General features: G+C 41.3%; 1 protein-coding gene across 1 annotated transcript in view; it reads left to right on the top strand.

Annotated features, from left to right (window-relative positions):
* The first annotated feature begins 9,562 nt into the window (after positions 1-9,562).
* UXS1 (UDP-glucuronate decarboxylase 1) overlaps positions 9,563-27,885 on the top strand; it is a 54,727-nt gene continuing 36,404 nt past the window's right edge. Inside the window, exons 1-4 of the mRNA XM_015849816.3 lie at positions 9,563-9,726; positions 20,673-20,700; positions 23,318-23,366; positions 25,400-25,443. Of these exons, the coding sequence (XP_015705302.1) occupies positions 9,630-9,726; positions 20,673-20,700; positions 23,318-23,366; positions 25,400-25,443 (218 nt within the window). The 5' untranslated portion in view covers positions 9,563-9,629. The remainder of the gene's footprint in view (positions 9,727-20,672; positions 20,701-23,317; positions 23,367-25,399; positions 25,444-27,885) is intronic.

Here is a 27,885-nt window from a genome sequence, read left to right as displayed (position 1 = left end):
AGATAATAATTACCCTATATTCATCTCACCATTTTTGCCAGAGGATGCTGAACTGTTGCAATCTAGTAGCGATCAACACCTCATCAAGCTCAAGAAGCAATTAAACCATCAGGCACAAACACTTTTTTAGTGACTTGCATTAATTGTTCCAAAGGCTTTTAGTCACCCTCTTTAAATCATCTGAACTGTAAACTGGGAAGATCTTTCATGTGATGGTAATGGTAGCATGTTAAAAGATGCAAGAATTTCTCTAACTTCCTGTCTGCTAATTAAGGATTTCAAAGAATACACCTGAGTGGGTATTTCAATGGGTAAAATTCTGCCTGGTTTCTCATATTCAGAGATCTACTTTTCCACGCTGTCCAGGATGACAAAAAGGAAAGGTGCTTCAGGAAGTGTCTGTGCATTTGGTGGAAGATTAACTCTTGAAAAGCTGAGGAACGAAGTTAAAGACGTTAAAAAAATAAATAACAACTGAAACAGAAACAGTACCCATGGATAGGCTCAGGACTGACTGTGGAAATATGTGCATGAAGTCATTGAAAACACAAATTAGACCTTATAAAGGGCTGTTATGCCAAAACACATCTTCTAACCCTCGCTCTCTTCTACCTGCTTTTTCCTACTTAACCAATAGCCACAGCCTGCTGAGTTTCTAAGCCAAATAAGACAATAGATGGGAAAGAAGCATTTATGGAGCAGTGAGCTGTTTCACTCAGGCATACAGAAAGCCTTACTCCCTCTAGTCTGATGTTGTAGCTGTGCCCCCACTGCATGTCTGTATGTGAGCATGGTCATGGACCATGATGCCACTGCTACCAGCTCCATCAGTATCACACACCTCCCCAGTGCCCTTCTCCCCTCCCTTGTGTGCACACCAGCTCTGTATCTTACAAAAAGAGCTCTGCTCAACATTATATGTGGGAAAGACAAAAATTTTGGCGAGGTGTCAAACACAAATCTCTGGACTATTGGCCTTCCCTCCTGCCTAAGCATGGCATGCCCAGGTTCTGCACTTAGCAACACTGAGCTGCAGTTTTGTGTACTTGAATCCCCTGCCAGTCATCAACAGTAACAGTGGGGTATGCTAGATGATATGTGAGAGCTGGGAAATACAAAGATTTTTGTGCTGTTGTATCAGTTATTGCCTGCTAACTGTGATTTTATGTGCGGCCTGAGACCAAAGCACAGTCAGTAATTAGGTATTAGGGAGTCCTTCAGTTCCCAGTGAAGGACATCAGAACTATAGATAGTAGCTTAACTAATTGCAGGATGCAAGATAGACTGCAGCTACTGCTATATATATGAGATTTTTTTGTTCCTGGTGGTGAACTGTAATTACATCCCAAAGCAGATGACAGTGTTGAAGGGCATCATTTTAGAATCCTTAACAGCTGAGTTTTTAATACAGTTTTTATTTGTATTTGTTTGTATTTCTATTTAGAGATCACAGAGCGTACCTAAGCCCTTAAACATATAAGCCCTTACTGAAGCTAAAGGAACATGAAGGATTCCACCTGTAAGAGTATTACAGGTTTTACAGTCTACTTGACTCTAAAAATTGAAATAAATGACACAGGTGGTAAGGAATTTCTAGTTGGAATGACTGCAGAAGAGCATCCTAATCTCTGATCTCTGGACAGAACTTGCTGATGCAGTCTTTCCATATGGTCATTTTCTTTAAAAGAAACTGAATTCAGAAACCACGCAATTCAAATATTTTTTTCCTACAACAGAAGCATACAGAAAACAAGTGAATGGCCTGGCGGAGTATAAAAGTGATTCTACTTGTACTTGCTCTCTGGTTGGCTAGGTTTAGCAAATGAGGGCTTGATGAGATACATGAGTAATAGAAGCCTACGGCCAGGTCATTTTGGGTGAGAATGGGGGGGCCTGAGCTAGTGCACAATACTGAAGTGCCATTCATGTGGATGGCACACTTCCTTCTCTCCTCATACAACTTCTTCCTTTTGTAAATGCCAGCTAATGGGATCAACAGGGCTCAGAACTCTACTGTAGATCTTCATTGCCTGGCATCATTCTCAGTATTTTGAGGAAGAAATGTGGATACTTAAAACTTCTGCTTAAAGATATTTAGACACAGATTTTTAATTTCAACAGGATGCTTTCTTTTCATTTCCCCTTCCCATATTACTCTTTATCTTCTGTAGATTTCTCTGCTTCTGGGGCTCTGCTCATTTCTCAAAGTTAGCTGGAACTTTACTCTCAAGTTTTGTGGCAACAATAACTCCAGAAACAGAGGAGCTAATGAAGTCTATTTGCATAGGAATCTGTGTCTTGAAGTTGGATTGTTTCATACCTCATGAATTATCAGCTCTGATTGAAGTTGTCACAGTCCATCACATCCTGTCACATCCTGTTTGGATTCCTTGCTGCTTAATAAGACTTGAGCATAATCTCTGTCTTTTCCATTCAGCCACCATCAATACATGCATAATGAAATTAACACCTTTGTGGTTTATGCTATTTCAGATGAAACAAGCTGATGAAAAAATTACTGAGGGACCAGAGAGACAAGGAAGCAGAGAGAGACTTCCAGAGACATTGACATACATACATTTGCTGAAATCACCAGAAACTTGAATCAATATAATGAATCACCTTTTAACAGACACTATTCTGAGATTCTGTTCCTACATATTCAGCCTATCACACGTGCACAGGAGAAAGTTTTCTATGCCTTTTAGTTCTACAGACACCTGTTACCCCTCAGATGTAAGTCTCATGATGAAAGGCTTCCTTTTCTCAGAACCTTCTGCAAAATCCTTCAAAGCAGCTTCAGGATCTAGGAGTAGTTCCAGAGTAATTCAGGTGTACATTTTGGCTTTGCCTCAACCACATTCCTTCCACAATTCATCATTCACTTCACAGTATTGTATCCACAGGAAAAAGAGATGGTTGCATGAGCCAGTAAGGTCATAGTGCATTGTCTAGGACTGGACTAAACAATTTAGCTTAATAGCCAAGTTGGAAGCCCATGATAAATGTAAGCCTATTTATTTATAAAACCTTCCCATGGAAGAACTGGCATAACAGGAAAAGATATTCTTTTAATAATTATTTTTGATCTAACGTTTAAACACAGCATTCCTTAAGCCTTTTGTCTATTGTTGGTTGCTTTTAATATGTAATGTACCAATAAATCTTCGGTTCCAGTGACAGGCACAAGGTAAAAATACACACATAAGAATTACCACCTTTTTTTCTACGAATAAGTTTAACATTGAAAAGTTCACATTGCTTTTACATGGGCTTGGAGATCTGTGGAGGTATTGCCTTTACCAGGAATGAATTTACAATTTCCATAACAGGAACATTCAAGGGTTTGTTTGTTAATTTGTTTGTTTGTTTATTGGGCTGCAACACAATTTGCAAAGTCATTTAACAGGTATTCACTGGGGGAATATATTGTTTATGTGAGACTATGATTTAACTTTGGAAGGCAGCAGTGAAAGTTTATTTGGTCAAATCTTATTAGCTACTGTAAAACCTATCTGGAAATTATTAGTTTTCCTTATTCAAGACATAAATTTGATACTAAAATTACCTTGATCGTAGGCTACATTTTTAAAGGTGAAAATTACAAAAGAGAATAAGGTTACACAGAAGGCTGCTCATTATTGGTTTTATTCACATGAATATTTCTATTCAAATTACTAAAGTCAATTCATACTTGCATTCATGTGGTTTTGTATCTATTCATCCGTATCAGGGAACAGAACAAGAATAACACAAGGACACACAGCAAAGGAAAATATCTGGACCTGTGCTTTAGTTTACATTGAAAATATAGAATTACAGAATGGCTGAAGTTGTCAGAGACCTCTGGGTCCATCTGGTCCAGTCTGTGTTCAAGCAGTGCCACCAAGAGCAGAGAGCCCAGGCATATGTCCAGGTGGCTTCTGGAGATCTCCAAGGAGACCACACTGCCTCTCTGGACAGCCTGTTCTATTCTTCAGTCACTTGCACATTAAGAAAGCATTACCTGACGTTGAGAGGGAGAATCCTGCATTCCAGTTGGTGCACATTAACTTTTGTCCTGTCACTGGGCACCACTGGTTCTGTCTTCTTCGCACCCTCTCTTCACGTATCTACCCTGAGCCTTTTCTTATCCAGGCTGAATGATCCCAGCTCTCTCAGCCTTTCCTCACAGACCAGGTGTTCCAGTCTCTTAGTTTTTTCTGGCCATTTATTGGACTGTCTCCAGTAAGCCCATGTCTTTCTTGTACCATAGAGCCCAGAAGTGAGCACAGGGCTCCATGTGTAGCATCTCTCATCCTGAGTGGAAAGATCGCCTCCATTGACCTGCTGGTGAGATGCTGACTAACAGAGCCTAGGATAACATTGGACTTCTTTGTGGCAATGTCATGTGTAGGAGGGATAATACCAAGTACCTGTAGGAATTTGAGCACTCCAAATACATTTCAACTGGACTGTGATATAGGCTCTTCCAACTAGTGCCTTTCTATCAACCTTACAAGTTCTCTTAACACCTTTAATGATGTTTACTTTCTGCTTTATTTGTCAGTAATGTTTTGAGATGAACAGCACTAAGATTCTTTCCTGCCTCAGAGGGAAAAGCCATCAGTCATGTATCTAGACTGCAGAGCAGATGTGCTCTTCAGTCTCTTGCAGCTTCCTCAGTTACTCAACATTAGTTCTTTACTCACAATTAAATTGATAATCTTCACATCTGTGTAATGCAGAATCACTGTCACTAAGGTGGCTTGTAAATCACCTGCCTGGAACTCGCATTAGGAAAGGAGAAGAGCTTTTATGCATTATAGAGCTAAAATAGCTAAAGTCACATCCAATCTGCATCATTACAAATAAAGATGCCAAACAGCTTCCCTGTCCCTCGTGTTGCAGCAGCCAGCACAGATTCCCAGCATAACCCCCATACTGTTATGACTTTGAATCCAACCCAAAATAAAGCCATTCAAAGACACTACTTCCCACATGCTGTAGGGTAAGACTGTGCCAATTAAAAATCTCCAAAGGATTTAGGGAAATAATGAAATGTAAAAGAGGAGTGAACGACTGCTGACCCAGACTAATATACTGATCTCTTTGATGGATGATAAAAGAATTTTGAGGAGCAGCGCTTTCAACCGCTCACAAGATTGTGCAATTTAGCTACTCTCACTGCTACTTCATTCTTAATCAGTTTTCTTCTGCACTTTCAGAACAGATCCAGCACCTCAAAATCTTTTTTCAACTTTGAACATGTATGGGGTCATCTTTGGTTACCTTGGAAAAAATGTATCGTGAAAAACAAGTACTTTATGTAGGTAACGCTTACCAGTCAATATGTAATGGTTGCTTGACTTTTATTTGTCTCTCTATGCTATATCCATTTCAATTCTGGATATGCAAGTAACTCTTCTAAGCAGCTTTGTGTGTTGGGTTTCCATGTTCTGGATACAAAAAGGAGTCTCTCAACTTTCACAGGATGACATCTTGGGACTAACAGAGTACCCAAGGAAACCGATTAACAAAATAGATGGACGGCAAAGATTTTTTACATATAATTATTTGCTTGTATGTTAGAATTCATTCTTTGCAAATAGCTGATTAAATAATGAAATGATTCACCTAATTTCTGCAAATCTGTATTCAAGCAATCATTTCCAAATTTGACACACGCTTGTTTGTTCGTTCACATTTGCTGGATGATCGGCCTCCTACTTTGTATGCTTTCAAGGTCGAGGATTGACTCAATTCTGCATTCATGTAATCCTTAGGGCAGCTGTGATCTATTCGTATTTGAAGTTGTTTATCGCCATCACTGTCCAAATATTAAATAATAACTCTCTGAAGCAGTTAGTGGTTTTTTCTCTTTTGAGATGCTAATGTTAAAAGAATTGACACAATTCCCAGAACTTCGTGTTCCCTTTTCTTTTGTCAAAGCCCACAAACTCTCTAACTTCCATCTTTCCCTAAAAAGAAACACTGCTAGCTTTATCTCAGAGTTTTTTGTCTGAGTTCCCCTCCTTGCTATGATCTACTGTTAAAAGCAGACTTCATTTAAAAACAAAACGCAACACTTGACATTTCAAACTTCGTTGGAAAAACCTGTTTCCATATTTTTTACTATCTGAACAGGGCCAAATGCCATTGTTTTTTCAAGATTATCCAAGGCTCTGTACAACTGCACTGTTGTGCCTATGCAGTACAAAAGTGCTACTCCATACAATAATCTATAGATTTCCTAGAAGATGAAAGTACTAGAAAAAATCTTCCAGGGAGTGTACCACTAGCCATGGTACAGCTGTAGATACAGGGAGGCAGAGCTGTCCAAATCGGTCTTACTTTCTTGTCTACTTTCAGCCTTAATTGACTAAGAGAATAAAGTCACAAGAGATGATAGCTATATGGTGGTAATGGCTTGTTTTTATTTTTGCTTTTCAGTGCTTTGCAGCTCATTTCCTTATCACATACACAGCAGTTCTCTCTGCTTGGGTCTTACTGCCCAGAGTCCAATTCTGTTTGGCAGATAGTGTTGTGGAATGTTATCTCTTGCAGAAACATGACTGGGACAGAAGCACAGGATCGTCTCTGTATTTCCACAGGACAGAACAGCTTCCCTTACATAACATCATGCAGAAATTGTTCATATCATGGCAGTCCTTTGTTTTCCTTATTCTGAAAAAACAGCTCGGTAATTGCACAGTTCTGCAGTTCTGATTTGGTCAGGCTTCAAAGAAAAGGATGTTGCAGGGGTGTTGTTAATTCTAAATTCATAACAGTCATTCAGGTATATACAACTGTGCCTTCACATTTTTAATTATTAAAGAAGATATAATTATAAAACAAAAATCATTTTAAAAAACTGACATCATTTCACGGGCTGTGGTTTAGTGAAAAATCAAAATGCTCTTATAAAGCACTGAGGATGAAAACTGTAATATGGGAGACAGGGTTTATTGCTTGCAAACTAGCCCTGAGAGGACTGCCATTAGCTGAGGTCATACTGACAGCCTCACAGAGATAATGACCTAAGGCAGATGGATGCTTGCTTCCTGATGCACAGTAGTCTCATAAGAGCCAGCTTCCAAAACCATACCATCCCTCAGTCTTTCTCTTGACACATTTAGCAAGCTACTACGTGCCAGAATCTCTGCTACTGGTGCCAGTCTTTGGCACAAGGTTGTGGGGGTGACTGAACACATCCTGAAATAAGCATCCCTAACATTGGCTACTGTTTGACTTGAGAACTTCATAGCACTTAAAATGTACTTGCCTATCATTATATTTGACATAAAATGGACTTCTAAGCACACTCTCCTGCAGCCTATGTTAAGTTAGATATGCTCTGGATTACTTGCAAAAAGGCATGGATGTGGTCAGATGTTACGTGTAACAAAGAGCTGGCCCTTTAGGGAACGTAGTTAGGCTGCTTCCATGTGGTTCCAGTCTCCATCATGAACTTTCATAGAGCCTTCTGCTTTCATACTCTCCTTTTCCCATCTTCATGGATTACAGACTGTCTCAGTATGCTCCTGCAGCAAAACTAGCCTGAACACAGAGCATGGACAGCACCAAGAACGGTGTCTTATGCAAGCAGCCTGGTGGACTGTGCAGCTGAGCTTCAGGCAGGGAAATTGTTAAAAACACTGTCTATCCCCAAAGGCCTGTAGAACATGAGTTGTGCATGTGAGCACCGTTCTTCAAAATTCTGACTGAAAACAATGGGAGTCTGAGCTGCAGGGCTCACCTTGTAAAAGGGATGCACTAATAACTATAATATTCTCTAGCTTTCATGCAGCACTGTTCAGCGGTAGATTTTTGATGGCCACATTTACTCCCGGTATAAATTGTTACTATCCGGGTGATTGCTCTGCAGATAAACTCAGTGCTAGATTGTATTTTAAATTATTTTTATGTTTATACTCTCTACTCCACATATCTATAAGGAAGTGGAATAAACATGCAAGTAAAGAATTATCAAATACAAACCAAAAGAAACAAAAGCCAAGCGGAAAGGAGTTGGCTTTATACTTTACAGCACAGGAGTAGGAGATAGGAAATTTTGATTCTCAAGGCTTCCTGAATAACGTCACTGCCTCTGTGGGCCACAGTGTGATATTCTTCATCATGCCGAATGGCATCTTACTGCACGTTACCCTTTGAAGACCTGCACTTCTTCTTGACTTCTCCCACATTTTATTCCTCATAACAAAGAGGAGTTAACTCTTGCTAAGTATGCAGGCCTTTGCTGGACAGAGGTCACAGTAAACAGCCATTCTTCTCTGCTGAAAGTAAATAATTGTAACGAGTCATTTAGTTCAAGAACACTTATTCTTGCAGTATTCTCCCGAGGGAGATAAATATGAAAAAGAACATTTGTCATAAATTGTTTGAAGGTCATAATACTGAGACAGAATGCTTTCAGTGGAAGCTTTCTTTTCAGATTATGTTTTACCAAGAGAAAAATACTTTGACACATGAGAGAGGATTCTATCAAAGGTAGAACACAAAGGTTTCGTGGAGAAACAGAAAGAATCATTGATTCATTGAGGTTGGAAAAGACCTCTCAGATCATCAAGACCAACCAGCAGCCCACCCCCACTGTGCCCACTGACCACATCCCTCAGTGCCACATCCACACGGTTCTTGTACACCTCCAGGGATGGTGACTGCACCACTTCTCTGGGCAGCCTGTGCCAATGCAGCACCACTCCTTCTGAGAAGAAATGTTTCCTAATATCCAACCTGATCCAACCTCCTCCGGTGCAGAATCACAGAATGACCCAGGTTGGAAGGGACCTCAAGGATCATGTAGTTCCAACCCCCCTGCTTGGCAGGGCCACCAAACATTTACTAGATCAGGTTGCCCAGGGCCCCGTCCAACCTGGTCTTGAACACCTCCAAGGACGGGGCATCCACAACCTCACTGGGCAGCCTGTTCCAGGGCCTAACCACTCTCCTAGTGAAGAACTTCCCCCTAACATCCAACTTAAATCTTCCCTCTTTCAACTTAAAACCATTTCCCCTAGTCCTGCTATTGTCAGCCCCTTCAAAGAGTTTACTCCCCTCCTGGGAGTAAGTTCCCTTCAGGTATTGAAAGGCTGCAATGAGGTCACCCCGCAACCTTCTCTTCTCCAGGCTGAACAAACCCAATTCCCTCATCCTGTCCTCATAGGGGAGGTGCTCCAGCCCCCTGATCATCTTCATGGCCCTCCTCTGAACCCTTTCCAAAATCTCTATTTTGCAATTTGAGGCCATTCTCTCCCATCCTATAGGTGTAACCTAAGAAGAGGCCGACCCCCACCTCAAAACTACTTCCTCTCAGGTCTCTATAGAGAGTGTTACGTCCTTCTCTGAGCCTCCTCATATATTTGGGCTGGGGGGGACTTGAAGACAACGCAAGATTTAAACACAAGAGTCAAGGAACCCCTGAAGGCCGCCACTTCAGAGCTCCACTCCACTCCCCGCCCACCGCATGCGCGCTGCCAGGCGGCGCCGCCGCCGCTTTGGCCGCCGAGCTACAACCAGAGCGGGGGAAGGAAGGGGAGGGCGGACGCCGTTGCGCCTGCGTGAGCGGTTCCCGGGCAGCCGGGCGGGGGGAGCTGCGGGTGGTGTGCCCGGCGCTGCGTGCCCTGGGCATGGTGAGCAAGGGGCCGCTGCTGCGCCTGCTGACCGCCATCAACCGCAGGAGGATGAAGCTGCTTGTGGGGCTCGCCTGCATCGCCTACGTCGCCTGTGAGTGAGCGGGGAGGGGGCTCCGTTGGGTTTCCCCTCTCGCCGCCCCGAGGAAACTTCCTCGGGCCCGGTGGGGCGGCTCGGGGCGAGCGGGCCGCTCTCCGCGGGGTGGCCGTGAAGGTGGGACGGGGCTCGGGGTTGTGCCCAGAGGTACAGAAAGTACTCACGGAGATCTCAGAATAAACCGCTGACTGCAATGTTTACGGCGTGGGTTACAGGCGTGAGTCAGATAGACCCTGAGATTTAGCCGTGCTGGGCTGTGAACCGTCTCCCCTTTCCCGTCCCCTTGACACATCAGGTTTATTTAGCGTTAGTCTGCTCTTGTTTCAGGCTGGTGTGGGTTTTGTGTGGCCTGCACGTCACCAGGCGGGATCGTGGAAGCCCTGTCAGCATCGCTAGATGCACTCGATGCTGCAGAGTCTATGTAGGTGAGCTCGCCTTGGAGATGGGTGTGTGCGAGGGCTGCTAGGGATCCTCCCTTTGCATTTGGAAGGGTTCAGAGGTATATATGAGCTTGGGCATGTTGGAGGAAAGATGGTGTTTCCTACACCAGAACTGCGAGATAGGAATTCCCTTTGCTGCCACATGTTATGGTGTCTACACGGTCTCATTATTTAGTCACTGTTGAGACTGCTGAAATCATATGCTTGCTCTCACTGTTAGGACAGTTTAATAGAATCACAGAGTGGTTTGGGTTAAAAGGGACTTAAAGGGGTATGGTTGATATCTGGTGGGGGTATGGTTGATATCTGATGGGGGTATGGTATGCAGATCTGCCATGTCCAGTTGCTGTACTACTCCATCTCTTCAGTGGTAGGGTAGCAGAACCATTACTTATTATTCTGGTGTTTCCAAGTAGTATGTTATTTTGGCAGATGCCACTGATGTAATAGATTGTAGAGAGACTATTTTTCATTATCTCTTCTGTGGAAGTAATGATGATTCTCCCCCTATCCTGATGGTGTACTACTTGCAATATTACTGAATCATCGCCATGCTCTGTGCATTGTCAGATATTGCAAGACTAAAATAGCATGGAATTGGAGAAAACTGAGCTGCTGGTGTAGGTGTATGTGCTGGCAATTCTTACATTCCTTCTTTTTCAAGTGCTCTCCAAATGACTAAGTGTTTTCAGGCTGTGCAGCCTTTTTCCAATGAGTTTCTATTTAGTGTCTAGTGTATGGGGAACCAGAGTTGGAGCATGTTGCTTCAGGGAATGGAATACTTGGAAGTGTGTGGACTTCGAGGGATTTTTTTTTTATGAACTAGGAGATATGATTTTCTTTGTTAACACCATTTGGTGAGTTCGCATGTGAAACCATGGGAGAATGTTTTATTTCATAGAAAGCTTCTTCCTTTGAATTTATATTAGTTAAAAATGTCTGAAGAACTTCTCTTCTGTAGTCATTAAAGCAGAGGAAGAGCTTATCACAGGCTGCTGACAAACCCTCAGCCCTCTCGATGTCAAGAGTCCTTGTATGGCTGTCCTGGTAGATTTACAGCACACAAGTGTTGGCTGGCTAGGCTGGCTTAGGCATCCCTGATCTACATCTCCTCTTTTCTACCAGGCCTCCACATACAAGGACTTAAGCTTCTGTCCTGTACACCAGTTAAAGGAGGTCTGGTGTAAGATCACCCAGTGAGAAGTCAGCTTCTTTTTTAGGTTGTAACCCCTTTACAGTGTGGGTATTCAGTCAGTTGTTTTGGCCCAGCTGAGGAGGTGGTGCAGTGGGGAGGTGGGGAGCTGTGCTTTTAGTGTTTGGCAGAGCTTTGCTGGTTCTATCATTTGGGTCTTATCTAAGGAGCCTTGCTGAATTTGGTTGAAGTATCACTGTGATGTGAGGTGTGCAATCAGGTTAATCAGATTTAAGATACCTTGGATTCTTATGGCCTTCACTGATTTCCCTAGTACCACTTAAAGTAAGAAGAGCCTTTACTTTCAATCTCTGTCTCTTCCTTATTTCGTGTCTCATTTTTCTAAATCTACTTTATATTAATGTCAGAAATCATTGTATGCTTTAATCTGGTGATACTGTGGCTAGTGAACTGTCCAGATCTCTCAGTAGGTGTTTGTTCCCAGAATTAGCTTAGTTAACTCACTTGCATTGCTCACTACGTGGCTGCAGTGCACTAGGTATAATGGGGAGCCATGACCGAGGTGCTTTACATGTTTGGTCTGATTTGCTCCCCTGCAAGATGCTGCGGTTGTGATAGTGTCACAGAATCACAGAATGACCCGGGTTGGAAGGGACCTCAAGGATCATGTAGTTCCAACCCCCCTGCCTGGCAGGGCCACCAAACATACACATTTACTAGATCAGGTTGCCCAGGGCCCCATCCAACCTGGCCTTGAACACCTCCAAGGATGGGGCATCCACAACCTCCCTGGGCAGCCTGTTCCAGGGCCTAACCACTCTCCTAGTAAAGAACTTCCCCCTAACATCCAACCTAAAACTTCCCTCTTTCAACTTAAAACCATTTCCCCGTGTCCTGCTATGTCAATGAAAGAAGAGGGGCAGAGTGTGGAGGTGGACCAGAATAAATCCTTTCAGTGACAGGCTGCCCTTGCATCATCTTGGAGCCATTGTGAAACAGCAGCTTAAGAACGTGAGGTGATTAGAACTGCCAGTGAAATGGATTTCATTGATTTTTGTTGTCCATTACAAGAGAAATGTAGACAGGTCATAAACAAGCAACCAATTAAAAAGGTACTGAAAAAAAGTCTAATCATTTCAGTGATTTCTAGCCCTTGTTTTATAATGTTAGGCATTTTTTCATCAGGTTCCCATCAGGTAGGAAGAATGTCGTGTCTCCTCTCAGAATAACAAGGCATGGGCAAGCTTCTAGGCTTAAATCTTACCAGCCTCTTGCACCTTGTGTGTTTGAAATAAGGATTGAAGGGTACTTAATTTTTTATTCTGATAAGCTTGTAATTTCACTTTTGATAGTAGAAAGGGAGCTGTGAAATTGGGCTTGTCTTACTGATTCAAGCTAGCTGTGTGGATGTCATTTGGCACTGCTTTTGAGAGCAGCAGGAACAGTTCTTCATCCCCTGTTTGTTTTATGAGACAGCAGGATTGACAGGCCAAGGATGATTCAGGAGTGGTCTGATGTGACATCAGGTTTGCCTGCTTTAAGCACCAACACACTATAGATTCTCTACCAAAACAAAAAACAAAACAAATCAAAAACCAAACCTTAAGCATTTGCTTGCTGGCTTTGAACTAGACATTGCTGTGTAGCTCATATCTCCACTTAAGATTCATCATTACTGTGGTTTGTGAAGGTGGTGGTGCTGTCATTGTTCTACTCCAGAGCAGGCACTCTTAGAGCTTTCATCTACTTCCCTCTCTGCATTTTTACAGTGGAGTGATGTTCCCCTGTCATTTATATTGCCCTTCTTTCTTGAAGGTTAGCTGGCCAAAGCAGAGTTTGAACTGCTGGTTCTCAACTTCAAGTCCTTGGACCCTTGGGGGAGAGATGTAGGGTTGTCTGTGTCAGCTTACTTAAAGTGGTTTGTTAAATGTCATGGGAAGAAGAGAGCTGTTTTTCACCAGCCTTGCAGCATGCTACAATAGCCAGTACTGTAACTGAGCAAATCATAGCAGTAAATAGTAATCTGCAGCGTTCAGTAGTTCGACTTGAGTCATGACCCTTTACTTAATCCCTATCTCTGATCTGAATCTTGCTGTCTCACATGACTGCTCAGGTTCTGCGGTACATAAAGTGTGTATCGTTGTTGTCTGGAGTGTGGAATATTCTCTGCCTCTCTGAGCTTTTTGAAGAATGTTCCCTCCATTCTGTGGACCGTGTCGGGGGGGGGGGGGGGGGGGAAGTGATGTTTGGATGCTATCTTTAAGTTCTCATTTTAACAAAACAAACAAACTCGAACCCTTTCCTCAACCTCTATAAATCCTTTTACCTTTACCTTTCTGCATGACAGTTTTACAGCTTCTGAATGACTTGTGTTTGATTTATGATCTGTTGCGGCTGAATTGTAATGTTAGTGATGAAGTTATCTAAGAATTAACCCAGTTACCTCTTGCCAGACCCCATCAGTTGAGTTGACACAGTGATCCTTAACTCTCCTTCCTTAGAGTTAAGAGACCAGAAGTTAAAAACCACCAGTTAAAACTATACTTTGGTCAGTCAGCCTTCAAGAAGGAAAACGAGCTTTGTAAAAGAGAAAGGGAAACGCTTCCTGTTTGCAGATATTTAGGGAGGAAAGTAGATGTTTCAGTTGCTTGAAACTGCCTTCCAAGTTTCTTAAATGTATTGAATACCTTTGCGTGCATTTATAGTGAATGTGTTGGAATTGCATTTATTTAGGCATATTTCAGGCTGATAAAACACATTCCTAAATCTGCACCTCTCTGAGGAAGAAAGCAACCCTTTCATGCTTTCATTTTCTTTGCAAGGTAAAAACAAAAGCAAAACAGCGTTGTATTAAAGCAAAAGGAGAAACTGTTTCTCAGCAAATTTTGTGCATTTCAATAGTGTAGATCAGGTCTATCAGAAGATAAAATTCATTTTGTAAGGAGGGGTTTTCTTCAGGCGGTAGCTGATGTTTGAAGGAAGACATAAGGATTTTCAGTTCTTTCACAAGGTGAAAAGGGTTCACAAAGGTGTTAGTAATTTAGATTGCTTAGATTTCATATCGGCAAAATAATTCTCACCTTATTCAAAGCGTAATTATTGCACCATACTCCAATTAGGTAAAGGTGAAAGTCCTTCTGTTGGCTCCCAGACAATTCCTGCTTGTTGTTCTGAGGCATTAACTTCAGATCTGGGAAGTTCCATGATGTCCAGGTACACTGAAGTGTAGAGAGTGATGAAAATGGAAGACCCTGATTGGAACTTCCAAATTGTGATGAGTTCACTGGGATGAAAACCAAATGCATTCTGATGTTATGTAGTTGCTGTGAGTACCAGGTGTTTATGTTTGTGGTTGCGAACGATCAGATAGCATTACTTTGCTTGTGGCAAAACACAGGATAGATGAAAATGATATGCTGGAGATAAGATACAGGATAGAGTAGAAATACTGAACAAAGAACTGGGAGGGCGGGCTGGGGAGGGGAAAGACCCGAAAAGAATTTTCCAGCAATGAAATGAAGAACTCTGTTCAGCCTTTAAGTGATGCTGTGGACTGAAATGTTGTAAGCAATAAATATGAAATAATAGCTGGGTTCCCATCCAGTATGACGCCTAATTAACTCTCGTAAAGAAAAAAAAGCGCAACTGTTTGATGGTGTATCTGACAGCTGTAAGAGTGTAACAGTTTGGCAGAGTATTCCATTCTAAAAGGCGCCATGAAAACATTCTGGCAACTGCTTTTCCTCTGCTGGAAGATGAATAGCTGTGGAATGGCATACATGGATGTTAACCATCTTGAAGCCTCATTTAAAAATAACAATAACAACGAGGTCCAACCACCTGCAGGGCTGCCCCCCACCAGCTCAGGCTGCCCAGGGCTCCATCCAACCTGATGTTGTGCACCTCAGAATCACAGAATGACCTGGGTTGGAAGGGACCTCAAGGATCATGTAGTTCCAACCCCCCTGCCTGGCAGGGCCACCAAACATACACATTTACTAGATCAGGTTGCCCAGGGCCCTGTCCAACCCGGTCTTGAACACCTCCAGGGACTGGGCATCCACAACCTCTCTGGGCAGAGATGAGGCACCACAGCTTCTCTTATGTCCACCTGATCCCTTTGTGCAGTGAAAGTTCCTGTTCTCTGTAAGAATGGATCTCTCCATTCCCCAGCTGCTGGGATTTCAGCTTTCTTCAGTGGTGATTTTCCAGGGGTCCCTCATCATCAGCAAATTAAATCCTATATCATTAAGGCCTAATGTACTACTTATTCTTCACATTCAGAAGAGCAGCTTTCGCTTGGCTGCAGGACTGTCATGTCTCCAGTCTGTACTGAGATGCAATGTTAAAATTTGCATGTTTCTTCCATTAAGAGTTACTTCAAGATTCCCAAGCAGTTGCTTTTTCTTCCCTCCCCTTTCCTGTAGCTGTTTGCTTTTAGAGCCCACAATATCTTTTTTGAGCTCGTGCCAATCTGAGAAACGATCTGGGATCCATCATGCTATAAACAGAAGTTATTTGATAAGAAAACTCCTGTGCAAAGGTATGAGATCCCAAATCCACCCCTTGTTCAGGTGAGCTGAGTTCTGTTCACCAACTCCAATGGGAGTTAGATGGGGACCTACATTAACAGTGTAGGTGATTTTTGTGTAACTTTTGACTACAGTCATGCTCACATTGTGTCAAGTTTTCGTCTGCAAAGAAAAATCTTGTTTTGAACCAAGAAACCAGTGCTGCTGTGTAACCATGGAGAGCCTGATTTAAGAAAGAGGGAAATAAGGACATAAATCCTGTTTTTTTAACATCCTCGCATCTCTCTGAAATAGGTTTGGCTGAAGCAATTTGCTTTGAGCCTTCAGAGGTTAAGATTTTGTCCTAGAAGTTCAGGTAACAACTGTATATCAATTCAGAGTGTTCCTTCGTGCTGTTTCTTCTTACAGCAGAATCTCTTTGTAACAGACAGTGTTTTTGTTCTCTCCTAATCTGAGGAATAGAGGACGTAAGAAGGGCAGTACAGGGGAAAAAAAATCCCGTGTTTTGAACTAAATCTGCTTGGGCACAAGTTCACATAAAAGTTTCTTTAAGTACCTTGGAAATACAAACAATATAATCATTGTGAAGGAAAATGGTTTTAAAGGAACTGCATTTGTTGTTGCTCAGAATGCAGTTGAATCTTCCATGGGCATTAGGATCCTGTTTATTAAAACATTAATTTAAAAATGCACATGGTGCTGAAACTGATGTAATTGTCTGAAGCAGTCTGAAATGTCTGAAATTATCTCTAATCATTTGAGGTTCAAAGTTAATTACTGTAGTTCCCTTGTGATAGATGACAATTTGATATTAGCGTCATATTCTTAATCCCGTAGAGTAGGGATCATCTTGGGGTTAAAGGCACAGATTTCCTTTGAGATTTTCTTTTTTCCTACCTTTAGATTGTGGTTGTGTTACTCTTCTGGTTCCCCAGCCTATTGTGGATGAGCTAATTAAGACATGCAAAGGTAGTGAGGTGTGTTCTGTAAAAAGGCTATACAGCATGTTTTTTATATCACATATATATCACAGCATTGTAGGGGTTGGAAGGGACCTCTAGAGATCATGGAGTCCAAAGCAGGCTCCCTGCACCACGTCACACAGGTAGGCGTCCAGGCGGGTCTTGAATATCTCCAGAGAAGGAGACTCCACCACCTCCCTGGGCAGCCTGTTCCAGTGCTCCGTCACCCTCACCATAAAGAAGTTCTTGTGCACATTCATGCAGAACTTCCTATGCTGTACTTTCATCCCACTACCCCTAGTCCTGTCCCCATGCACTACTGAAAAGAGACCAGCCTCACCACTATGGCTCCCACATTTCAGGTATTTATAAACCTGGATCAAGTCCCCTCTCAGCCTTCTTTTCTCAAGGCTAAACAGACCCAGTTCACTTAGTCTCTCCTCATAGGAGATACATATACATATATATGTATATATACTGCAGTTGGCAGACCAAAAGAGCACTCCAAGCAAAATATTCATCCCATTCCTATGTTTTCAGGATCTAAATGAACGACTCTTGCCTGCTGTGAAGTACAACTGGTCAGAGCCAAAAGTCTGGCTGAGTTAGGTAGGGAAATGTGCATTTAATAGTGGATGCTGAAGAACAAATAGCTTGGGGTTTCTATTGAACTTCTTTGTACTTTGATTTAATAGGTTTTGTCTTTCAAATCAAACCAATCCTGCCTGCATAATGCATCCGAAGAATTGCTCTTGAAATTGTTCCTTTGGTGGAAAATAGCTCAATCATTGCACTGCTCTGCATCCAATGTAATTTCAGAAATGGACTTATCTAGGAAGACTAAACAAAGTGTTAAATAGGAATATGCGTGTATGAGGTAGGAAGGCAGCCTTTCTTTTACTCATTCATGATTGTCCTTTTTTCTTTTTAAAGTAATTTCAAGTAGACTTGGAGATCAGCAACAGTTGTATGAGATTATGCTTCCCATATAGTCGTAGCTTTATCTCCTTGGGGCAGGAGGAAAACAAAATAGGAGGAGGGGACCCGGGGGTAATTAATGTTTAGTGTTTAAATTCAGCCAGCCTCTTTAATAGCAGTGCTGCGATCAAGGCTTTAAAAAACAAATCCCCTTTTATTTTCCCCGAAACAATGGCTCTTTATCACTTCATCGAGTCATGGCATTCTTCTTTAAAGTATAATATTTGTGGGAGTGATTTGCGACTCTGATGTATTCTCAATCTTAGAGGTACTTGTAATGAATCCTTTGAAAACTCTTGCAGTAAAAGTGACTGTTACTTTATGGAAGGGAAACAGTGGGGGAAAACCATCACAGATCAGGTGTAGCCCCATTTTGGCTCTACCTTTTCTCCTGCAGGCTATTAAACCTGTTTTCCCCGTATCTCTGGGCAATACAAATACTCCTATCTCTTCACTAATGGCCACATATTAATGAGTCATTGGGTGAGGTTTAAAAATGATCTTATGAGAGGATGAGCAGAACTTCTGTCTCTTTTCCCTTGAAATGAGTGTTTTAGGTGTTTGGTTGCAAGTCATGCATCTGTCTGTCTAGTCCAGTTAATGATGAATACTTCACTTTAGCAGTTCCTGTAGATGGAAGGAAGGCTGTGTGTGCTCTCTAGATGAATAAATGCAAAGTACTTCAGCATATGCGCTGGGCACAGCTGTGGAGGAAGAGTGTTAAACGTCTAAGGCCTGAGTGTTGGCATAGGACTGTTATCCCGATAAGTACTTCACTGTTTACAAGTTTTGGCTTTCACACAGAATCACAGAATTGTAGGGGTGGGAAGGGACCTCTAGAGACCATCGAGTCCAACCCCCCTGCCAAAGCAGGCTCCCTACACCACGTCACACAGGTAGGTGTCCAGGCAGGTCTTAAATAGAGAAGGAGACTCCACCACCTCCCTGGGCAGCCTGTTCCAGTGCTCCGTCACCCTCACTGTAAAGAAGTTCTCGCACACATTCGTGCAGAACTTCCTATGCTGTACTTTCATCCCATTACCCCTAGTCCTGTCCCCACGCACTACTGAAAAGAGACCAGCCTCACCACTATGGCTCCCACACCTCAGGTATTTATAAACCTGGATCAAGTCCCCTCTCAGCCTTCTTTTCTCAAGGCTAAACAGACCCAGTTCCCTAAGTCTCTCCTTACAGGGGATATGCTCCAGGCCCTTCACCATCTTTGTGACTCTCCGCTGGACTCTTTCCAAGAGATCCCTGTCTTTTTTGTACTGGGGAGCCCAGAACTGGACACAATATTCCAGATGAGGCCTCACCAGGGCAGAGTAGAGGGGTAGGATCACCTCCTTCGACCTGCTGGACACGCTCTTTTTAATACACCCTAGTATGCCATTGGCTTTTTTGGCTTTAGCAAATGGTTGGTTTTTTTATTATGCAGCATATCTTCACTGTCTTTGTTGCAACAAAACTGGCTGGGTGGTGGTGCTGCAGCTGGCGACTTGTTTTGTGTCAATTCCTGCTTCACCGAGCAAGCCCAGATGTTTCCTGCCATTGCACAAACAGCACCATGCATTGTGTGTATGAGTTTCAGCAGCCTAGAAAATCAAACGAGTGTATATCTGAGTGATCTATAGCTTGAGAGTTGTGTACCTGTAGTTATCAAATAATAGTCATTCACGGAAAAGAAAGAAAAAAGATAAACCCTTTTCCACTAATATTATCACAGATAATTCTGAAATCCTAGCCAGATGGCAAATAAATGGGATGTAACTTTAGTGCTCAATGCTCTATCTCTTTTCCCCACTGGGAATCTAATTAATGAAAAATCCACGGTGTTTCTTAGTTCAGCTGGATCTTATTGATCATCTGTCCAAATGTGAAGCTCTACCTCTCTCCTACCCCAAAGACTGAGGTTTTATGATACCGTTGCAGATGTTGTAGTGCCCTCCTTTAGTCTGATGATTTGTCATGGATTCATTTGTATTACTCGGCAGCACTCAGTAGTTTAACACAGTTCAGTGGCTTTGCCATCCCCTGGAGGGTGGAACAGTAACTGCATTACTGCATTCTTGTGTATGTTTTGTTCCTTCTGTTGCCTGTGTCTGCAGTTGCAGTTTGCTGTTCTCATCTCTGTAAGACCTTACTGACTGCTTGAGAGCAGTAAATAATGCTTGTGAGAATGTATCTGCAAGGCCTGAATGCACACAAAGTACTTAATTCAGCTGCCACTTAAGGCCTGAAGGGCTGCTTGCCAAAGCTGATGTTGCCTGAGAAACTTTCTATATGCATAATAATACCATAACTGCATACAGGCTACTACTTCTTCAGGCCCAGAGGAATTTGGGTGCTCAGACTGAGCCTTATCTCTTTAAGACCAATTGTGGAATGATTTATTGAAGGTATTCAGCCTATATTTTGTGTTTCCTATTGTTGCAAAGTTCCTTACGTAACTGTCCCGTGTTAACCTTATTTGTGTTGACAGTGTGAAGTTGTCAGCTCTGTTCTGCAGCCTGCTTTATAGTGTCTCTTTTTGACTTTCAGCTACGTTCTGTGTCCTAGCTGAAAGAGATAGTCTTTGTGCTTAAACTCTCAGTAGTTTCAGATACGTTTTCAGGTAAAGAATAGATTTGGCACATGAACACAAAGAGCTGATACCTGTTTGCTATATTATTTTATACTGTTGTATTCCTTAGATCTGTTCTCCATACCAAAAAGTACAAGAAATTACTTGTTTTGCATAGGTATCTGCCATGTGTGTGACTTAATTAGATCGTGTGATGAATATACCTAGCATTGTTTTAAGTTCCTTATGATGGTATGAAAAAATTACCTCATACTTTTGTTACATGACACTAATGTTCTCCTTCTTATTTTCCAGCTGTCTGGGGAAACTTCGTCAATATGAGGTAATGTATGTATTTGTATTAAATACCCTTATCTGAAATAGAATTGTTACATTTATCACTGTATGTCAAGTAGGAAGAAAACAGAAGAGTGGCTTATGCTGTTGCTGAATGGTTGCTAAGCAGCTGATACCATCTTTTAAATACAGTGTGTTCAGTCACAGAGCGGTGTGTTTCTGCTGTAATTCTCACCCAGGGTCTTCTGCACTTCAGCATGTTCCCTTATGCATCTTTTATCCTGGGACATGGTTTAAGGCAAGTTGCTTAGAGGAGCTGAGCACACAGGCTGAAATTCTTCTGTCCTTCATCACAAATTTGACCCATATCTTAGTGGCAATGCAGGCTGAAGCACTGAAAAGTAGCAGATCATCTGCTTGTCATAGTTACGCTTCTGTACCTAGAATTGGAGATGGGGTTTTGAGGACTTTAACCCCCTGCTACCCCATAGTTAGTTGGGAGAGAATCTGGAGTTTAAGTACCGTAAAGCAAAACATCCTGTGTTGTCTCCCCCATAATTTATGCCCTTGGCATAACGTATAAATGCAAACAATGCATATTTCACAGTACTGCTGCTTACACGTGAGCATCACATGGGAATTTCACAAGGAAGTTGTGGCTGGAAAAGAAGGTGATGAGAATAGGAGGACACTGTTCCCTACAGCAAAATCTTTGTGGATAGGGGACAGAATGTTTCACCTCATTGTTCAAGGACTTAGTTATTCATTTACCATGTCTGCTGGCATGGAATGAAGGAAGTTTGAAGCAAGGTAAGAAAATCAGTGAATTTTCTGTGGGCTTTGGTTTACCCAGAATAGCTTACCATGGGATGTGTTATTGTCCCAAGCTGTCCACTTTACCCTTATTGCTGTTTCCCACAGTTTCTAGAAGCGTTCAGCTGTTACTGCAGCAGCTGCTGAGCTGCAACGGCTTGCAGGTAGTTATCATTTATATTATTTGTTAACTCATGATCATCCAACTATGAAAGTTCAGCAGCTGTTAGGTGCACAGCTAAGCACTTCTAAAGGAAGGACAAGATCTCAGGTGTTTGAGGAGGATAGGGGGGTCATGGGATCCAGCACGTTGATTCCCTTATAAGCTATCCTTAGAAATTGTTTGCATCAACTCTCTTGTTTGGGGTGACCTTTACAGAGCGATTGGTGGAAAACTGTTTCTGAACATCTGAGATTGATTCTTAATCCATAGCATTGTTAGGAGGAAAGGCTCATTAGAAACTAAACTGTAGAGTGCTGGTGTTGTCAGTGCTCCAGTGTTTTTGAATAAACAGTGGTTGGAGTTGTTTCTTTGTGGACCCTTTTGGGAAAACATTTGAAGCATTCACGCAAATTTCTTAATAATGTTTCCTTATACTAAATTCTTACTATGTTAACTGGAGTGTTTTCACTTTACTATTACTATTTAAAAAAAAAAAGCAATTCTTTGTAAGAACATGATTCAGAGTCTATGTGTTGCAGCCTTGAAACGTACTGCACTCTGATATGACAAAATTAATCTACTCATTGAGATTTTTGCCTCAGTGAGCATAACTGAACTGGCCTTAGTAATGGAGTTTTACAGAAGGATATGAAGGGAATCGTTGCTCCAGCTTTGAATGGTGTGGCATATGTATATCTGCTTAACAAAGGGCCTTCTGTTTCCTTAGGTGTAATGACTGCAGGTCCCAAGTAAAGGAGCTCTGTTTTATTTGAAAGAACTCCATTTTAAGTTGGATGCCAATGAATCCTCTAGTATGCAAAAAATTAGTACTTCAAGGGTTGATAAATAATTCCCCTTTCAGAAGGTTTAGTCTGGGAGACGAAGAGAAAAAAGAATTATACAAACTTAAGAAAAATCATGCAACTAGATTCAAGAGTTAAAATATTAGAATATTTTACATTTATTGAAGTTCACTTAAGAAGGAACGCATCTAATTAAATTGTTTTACACAACAAGTCCACAGAGATTTATGTAAGAAGCCAACTCCTAGGCAGTCCTGTGTTTTTACAAGTTACCGTGACGTCTTTCATTCTTCTGTGTACAAACTTGGCATCATTTCAGAGAGGTACCATATGTGGATAGTCACCATTGCCCATCAGATGATCACTTCAGAGTAGTTTCAGCATAGTTTTTTTCCCTTGTTCCTTGGAAGTTAAAATTCAAAGCTAGGCACATATGCTGGTTGTTTTTGCTGTTGTTGTTTTAATTAAAATTACAGTTGTGGCATTAAGATAAAATGTTTTGCTAGCATGCAGTAAATGTGGACCCACAAAAAGATATCTTAAGCATTCATATAGTGGAACTACACTTAACAATATTACTACTGCCTCTGTCTCTGTACAATGACTAGGCACTTCTTTTACAGTTAAGTTGATTTTTGTTAGTGAAGTGAATCTGTTGTCTTTAATTTTATTACTTCTTTCCCATGGGTGTGGTTCAGCTTTTGCCAGACTTTGTGACAAGACTGTAGCTGTTTTCGGTAGGGAGTGAACCAACCACTTTCATTTTCTCTAATAGTATTTAGGATAATATAAAGCTTCTGTTTCAACAGGAAAAGTATAATGTAGGTGCATTGGAGCAAGGATTGCTTATGTATAAATTATGTGTTTTCTTTTCTTACCCACAGGTCTCTTCAGGAAAATGGAGATCAGAAAGTAGACAGTAAAATAGAAGAGGTTAGTTTCCTAATAGCAATTTGTTCTCCTTTAAAGCCTCAATTTTTCTCATTTCATATTGAAAGAGATTATTTATCTAATTACTCTGTGTTCCACTGAGACCATTCAAAGCATATCACTTGTTTGTAACAGCATTTGAACTGTTATTCTTTGTTGTGGAGTTACTAACATAGATCTGTGACTCTCAGTTGTTTGGTGGTTGTGTTTTTTTCATCTAAGCCTTTCTGGGAAGCTGTAGCATTAGGTAGAGGTGGTCTCATTTGCTGCAGTGGCTTTGTAGATCCCTCTTGAGAACTGACTTGAGTTACCGAATATTGGACATATGCAGATCGTTTCTTCTGTCACCTTTCCAAAGTGCTTCAGTAGATATTTGGAACCTTGCAAATACGTTTTGCTTTGTTTAAGAACGAATGTAGATGTGTTGGTAACTGAGACTAGTTTGCATTAACAATGCCTTAAGGACAAGTGCTGGCAATTTCTAGAGTGGATATGGGTATTGAACATGCTGGTGGTTCAGAAATTCTATACGAGCACCTCTGAATTTCAGTTTCAGCCTCAGTTTGTTGCGAAATACAGTGGGACTTTACAAATACTCCTTTATCAAGATGCTTTTAGATTTGGAGTCATAGAATCATCAAGGTTGGGAAAGACCCTTAGGATCACCCAGTCCAACCATCCACCCATCACCAATAGTTCCCACTAAACCATGTCCCTCAACACAGAATCACAGAATGACCTGGGTTGGAAGGGACCTCAAGGATCATGTAGTTCCAACCCCCCTGCCTGGCAGGGCCACCAAACATACACCTTTACTAGATCAGGTTGCCCAGGGCCCCGTCCAACCTGGTCTTGAACACCTCCAAGGACGGGGCATCCACAACCTCCCTGGGACACAGTGTCCAGACGTTCCTTGAACACCTCCAGGGTCAGTGACTCCACCACCTCCCTGGGCAGCCCATTCCACTGCCTGACCGCTCTTTCAGAGAAGTAGTATTTCCTAATGTCCAACCTGATCACTTCTATATAATAACAATACAATAATAGGCATAAATGTATTTGAGGTGAGTACTTCCATTACTTTCATGTGTGTTTGTATGAGTTTATACACATTTACTTTGATCTACTATGACTTTTTGGGATCTGTTTGTTGTTCCACAGAGCTGGATGCTAGAAGAGTAAATAACAATAGTATATTTCTTCTGAACATGAACGTGCAGATTATTTCAGTTCATTCCTTGATTTCCTGAGTTATTTGGCTCTAACTGCCAGTATTTGTAGAAAACAAATAGGAGTTGATTATGTCTTACTGTTGAATATCTTCTCAAGTGTTGACTTTCTGACAGCTTTCTATTTACATATGATTGTAGATGGTATGTCTATTGTTAAAACTTGGCAGGACTGTTAAAAATTCAGGTCTTGTAATAAAGAACCTGAAAGAGATGCTGACCTAGATGGTTTTCATTCAGTGCAGTGAAAACAGAAACAGAAGCATTAGTAGGTGGGCTATATTTTTCTATCAACTTTCCTTTTATCGATGTTTTTAAATGGCCTAGGCAGATTTTACATTGTTTTAGATTTATTTTCAAGTGAGATGTTTCTTCAGTTTCACATGTTCTGAGAGATATAGCTATTGCTCTAGGACTAATGCTTCTGTGTTTGTGTCTGTTTAAGTCAAGTAGGAATCATAATGTTAGCAGTTCTTATCCCCAAGACTGTGCTACTCATAACCTTGGATGCTCTTTTGAGCAACTGCCTTACCTCTGAATATGCTTTGTTTTCAGTGCTATGCTAAGGGATTTCATGCTATCAGATGGTTTGATATATACTTTTTTTTTTTTTCTTTAATGAAAGTTATTTAAGGATTTTTGACATAAAGAACAGTTTGAGGTCCAAGTTTCTAGGAGTGTTTTCTCTGAAATTCTTCATTAAAGACTGTTTGCCATGATTTTTGCTCCAGAGTAACACTATCTGAATGTTTTGTGATGTGAATCTTGTCTGTTCTTCAAAGTTTAAATATCACTCATTTATTTTAGGCTGTTGCACCTCTGAGGGAGAAAATCAAAGATCTAGAAAAAAGGTAGGTCATCTTTTCTAAGTTTGGAAATCAGTTAAAAACATGGTTTCTGCTTTGTAGCAGTCAGTTCTGTAGCTTGTAGGCTTGAGATTCATGTTTTACTTATGCTCTCCGTACCTTTCAATTTTTATCATATTTGATCTAGCAAAGGTGTGTGTTTGGTGGCCCTGCCAGGCAGGGGGGATGGGCCCTCGAACGCCAAAGGACGTTAATGCTGAAGATAATCAGGCTGATTGAATCTCACTGAAGTAACTGTGAGTGCTGAATTCTTGTAAAGTACAGATCCTGTGAAGGAATATGCAGGCATTAGTACTGCTAGTCAGCAGCTACCACGGTTATCTAAGTTCAGAACAGATGTGTGCTGAAACGCACTGGTTTCAGCTACAAATAGCTGGAAATGTTTCTTATGCTTGTGATCATTTACCATGGTTCAGCTGAGGCACAATGATTTGTTTGTGAATCTTTGTGCATGTGCTTTGAGCCCAACAGACTCATTTTTTCTAGGACTTGTAAAGGAATGTGATTGCTTGAATTAAACTAGTTAATATAGCTAAATAGTTAATATATAGAAATTCACTTTTTCATGAACTGCAGGTGTTAAACATGGAGGACTTTTGTACTGTAGTTTCAGGAGCACCTTAAACTCATGAATTATTATTTTTTTGTTAAAATAATTTGAGTTTTACTCCCTTATCCCTATCTGTTTTCTGTCCACTCTGTAACGTCACTAGGTGAGAATGCTGCCTTAGAAGGGGCTAAGTCTTACCTTCTCTAGGCAGTGCCAGTAAGCCTGGGCAGTTTCATATGGTGTACTGGTGGTTATGTGCTGTCCCTCTGGTGAAGGTGTGGAATGACATTGTTCTTGGTCAGAGGCGTGATTGACACCTACAGTGTTTGGAGCTGTATCTTGTCAGTGAGCAGTTGACCCTTCTCCCTACTACTTTTATGGGTATTACAAGCAACCAAACACAGGACAACAAAAGCAAAAACATGAACGGGGTTTGGTTTTTGGGGGGTTCTGGTTTTGTTCTGTCTATTACTATTATTTTTAAGTTGATTCACTGACATGCCACATGCAATTTGTTTTGATTTGCTCATCTCTTAGTGTAAGCATGGAGTTGATGGGTAAAACTAGGCAATTTATTGGCCAGCTGAAGCAGATTAGACTGAGTCAACTGCCATAGTCTCTTATGACACTGCTACACCAATTATAATAGTGAAACTATTAAGGAGTAAGTTCTGGTTAAATTTTTGATGTACTCTATTAACTGATTTGTTTAACCTTAACTGGTAACCAGTATATTTTCCGTTTCACTTGTTGGTAGTTCAGGTATTTCCTTCTTCCACTGTGGTAAGAGTGTCCAGTCTTTTTTTCTAATTAATACATTTATTTATTTTTTCCCAAATGAACAATGAATTGTTAGTTGTAACCTCTCAGGAGCCATCAGACAACTCATTCTATTTTGAGTAATGTGTGCAGTGCATCAATGTCTCTTGCTACAAATGTCTAGCAATGAGCAGAAAGAATCAAAGTATATTTCACCTCTGTAAGAACCGAAAAGATAATTTCACTTTCACAAAACATGGGATTCTGGGCTGCTAGGGCTCGTGTCAAAACAGAGACTTGCTGTTTTAAGGTTTTGTTAAGCAGTGCAGCTGCTTACTTCTACTGGCTCAATTGCATGTAAGTTGTTGCTGCTCCTAATTTTTAAGTGTTGCAACTGTATAAAGTGCTGGTATGTAACTACTCATTCATCATCCTGAAGGCTGTTCCTGCTTGAGAAACTTATTCTGTAACATCACTAGTTATTTGGTTTTGTTTGTCTTGTTTGTTTGTTTGTTTTACCTTGTGAGCTGATTAAAATCTGTAAGCAAGCCACCTTCTTGCTTTTGGGAAGCAGAAAAGTCAAGAATTCCTTAACGCTAGCTTTTCTAATGACAGAAGGCTGTTTAACAAGCTAAAGTTGTAAAGATTTTATTAATAATTTGCACAGCAAAAAGCGTTACTAGGCTAATGTATTAATCAAAGCATTTGGTCAAGGTAAGCTTGAGTTCTTGCCAACAGATGAGTGTTTTGTTCAGTCAGCTCCAGACTCCTGCAGGCTGCCCTGAAGCCATTGCTGGCCTAAAAGAAGGTGCGAGAATGACTGGGAAATCCCTTTGACAGGAGTGTCGCTTCATGCCAGGATAATGTAACCTGACCTTAAAAATGGAGTCTGACTTTTATATCAAATTATCTGACACTTACTTTTAAAAATAGCTTCATAAAATTTCAAGGTATCTTATTTTTTTTTTTCCTTTTATCAATGGATTTGCCCTTTTCTCACAGGGAGGCTGCTTTACTTGTCTGTGTTATGCTTTAAGCGCTTCTGTTTCTCATTGCTTGGTCTTAAATCAAAGAGTTAAGGTTACTGTTAGCAAGCCCTGTAGCAATACAAGGCAAGT

This window comes from Coturnix japonica, chromosome 1 (genome assembly GCF_054131305.1).
Source record: "Coturnix japonica strain WE chromosome 1, WE-NBRP24, whole genome shotgun sequence".
Taxonomy (NCBI): Eukaryota; Metazoa; Chordata; class Aves; order Galliformes; family Phasianidae; genus Coturnix; species Coturnix japonica.
The sequence above is the reverse complement of the archived record's forward strand: the minus strand, read 5'-3'. Positions and strand labels throughout refer to the sequence as shown.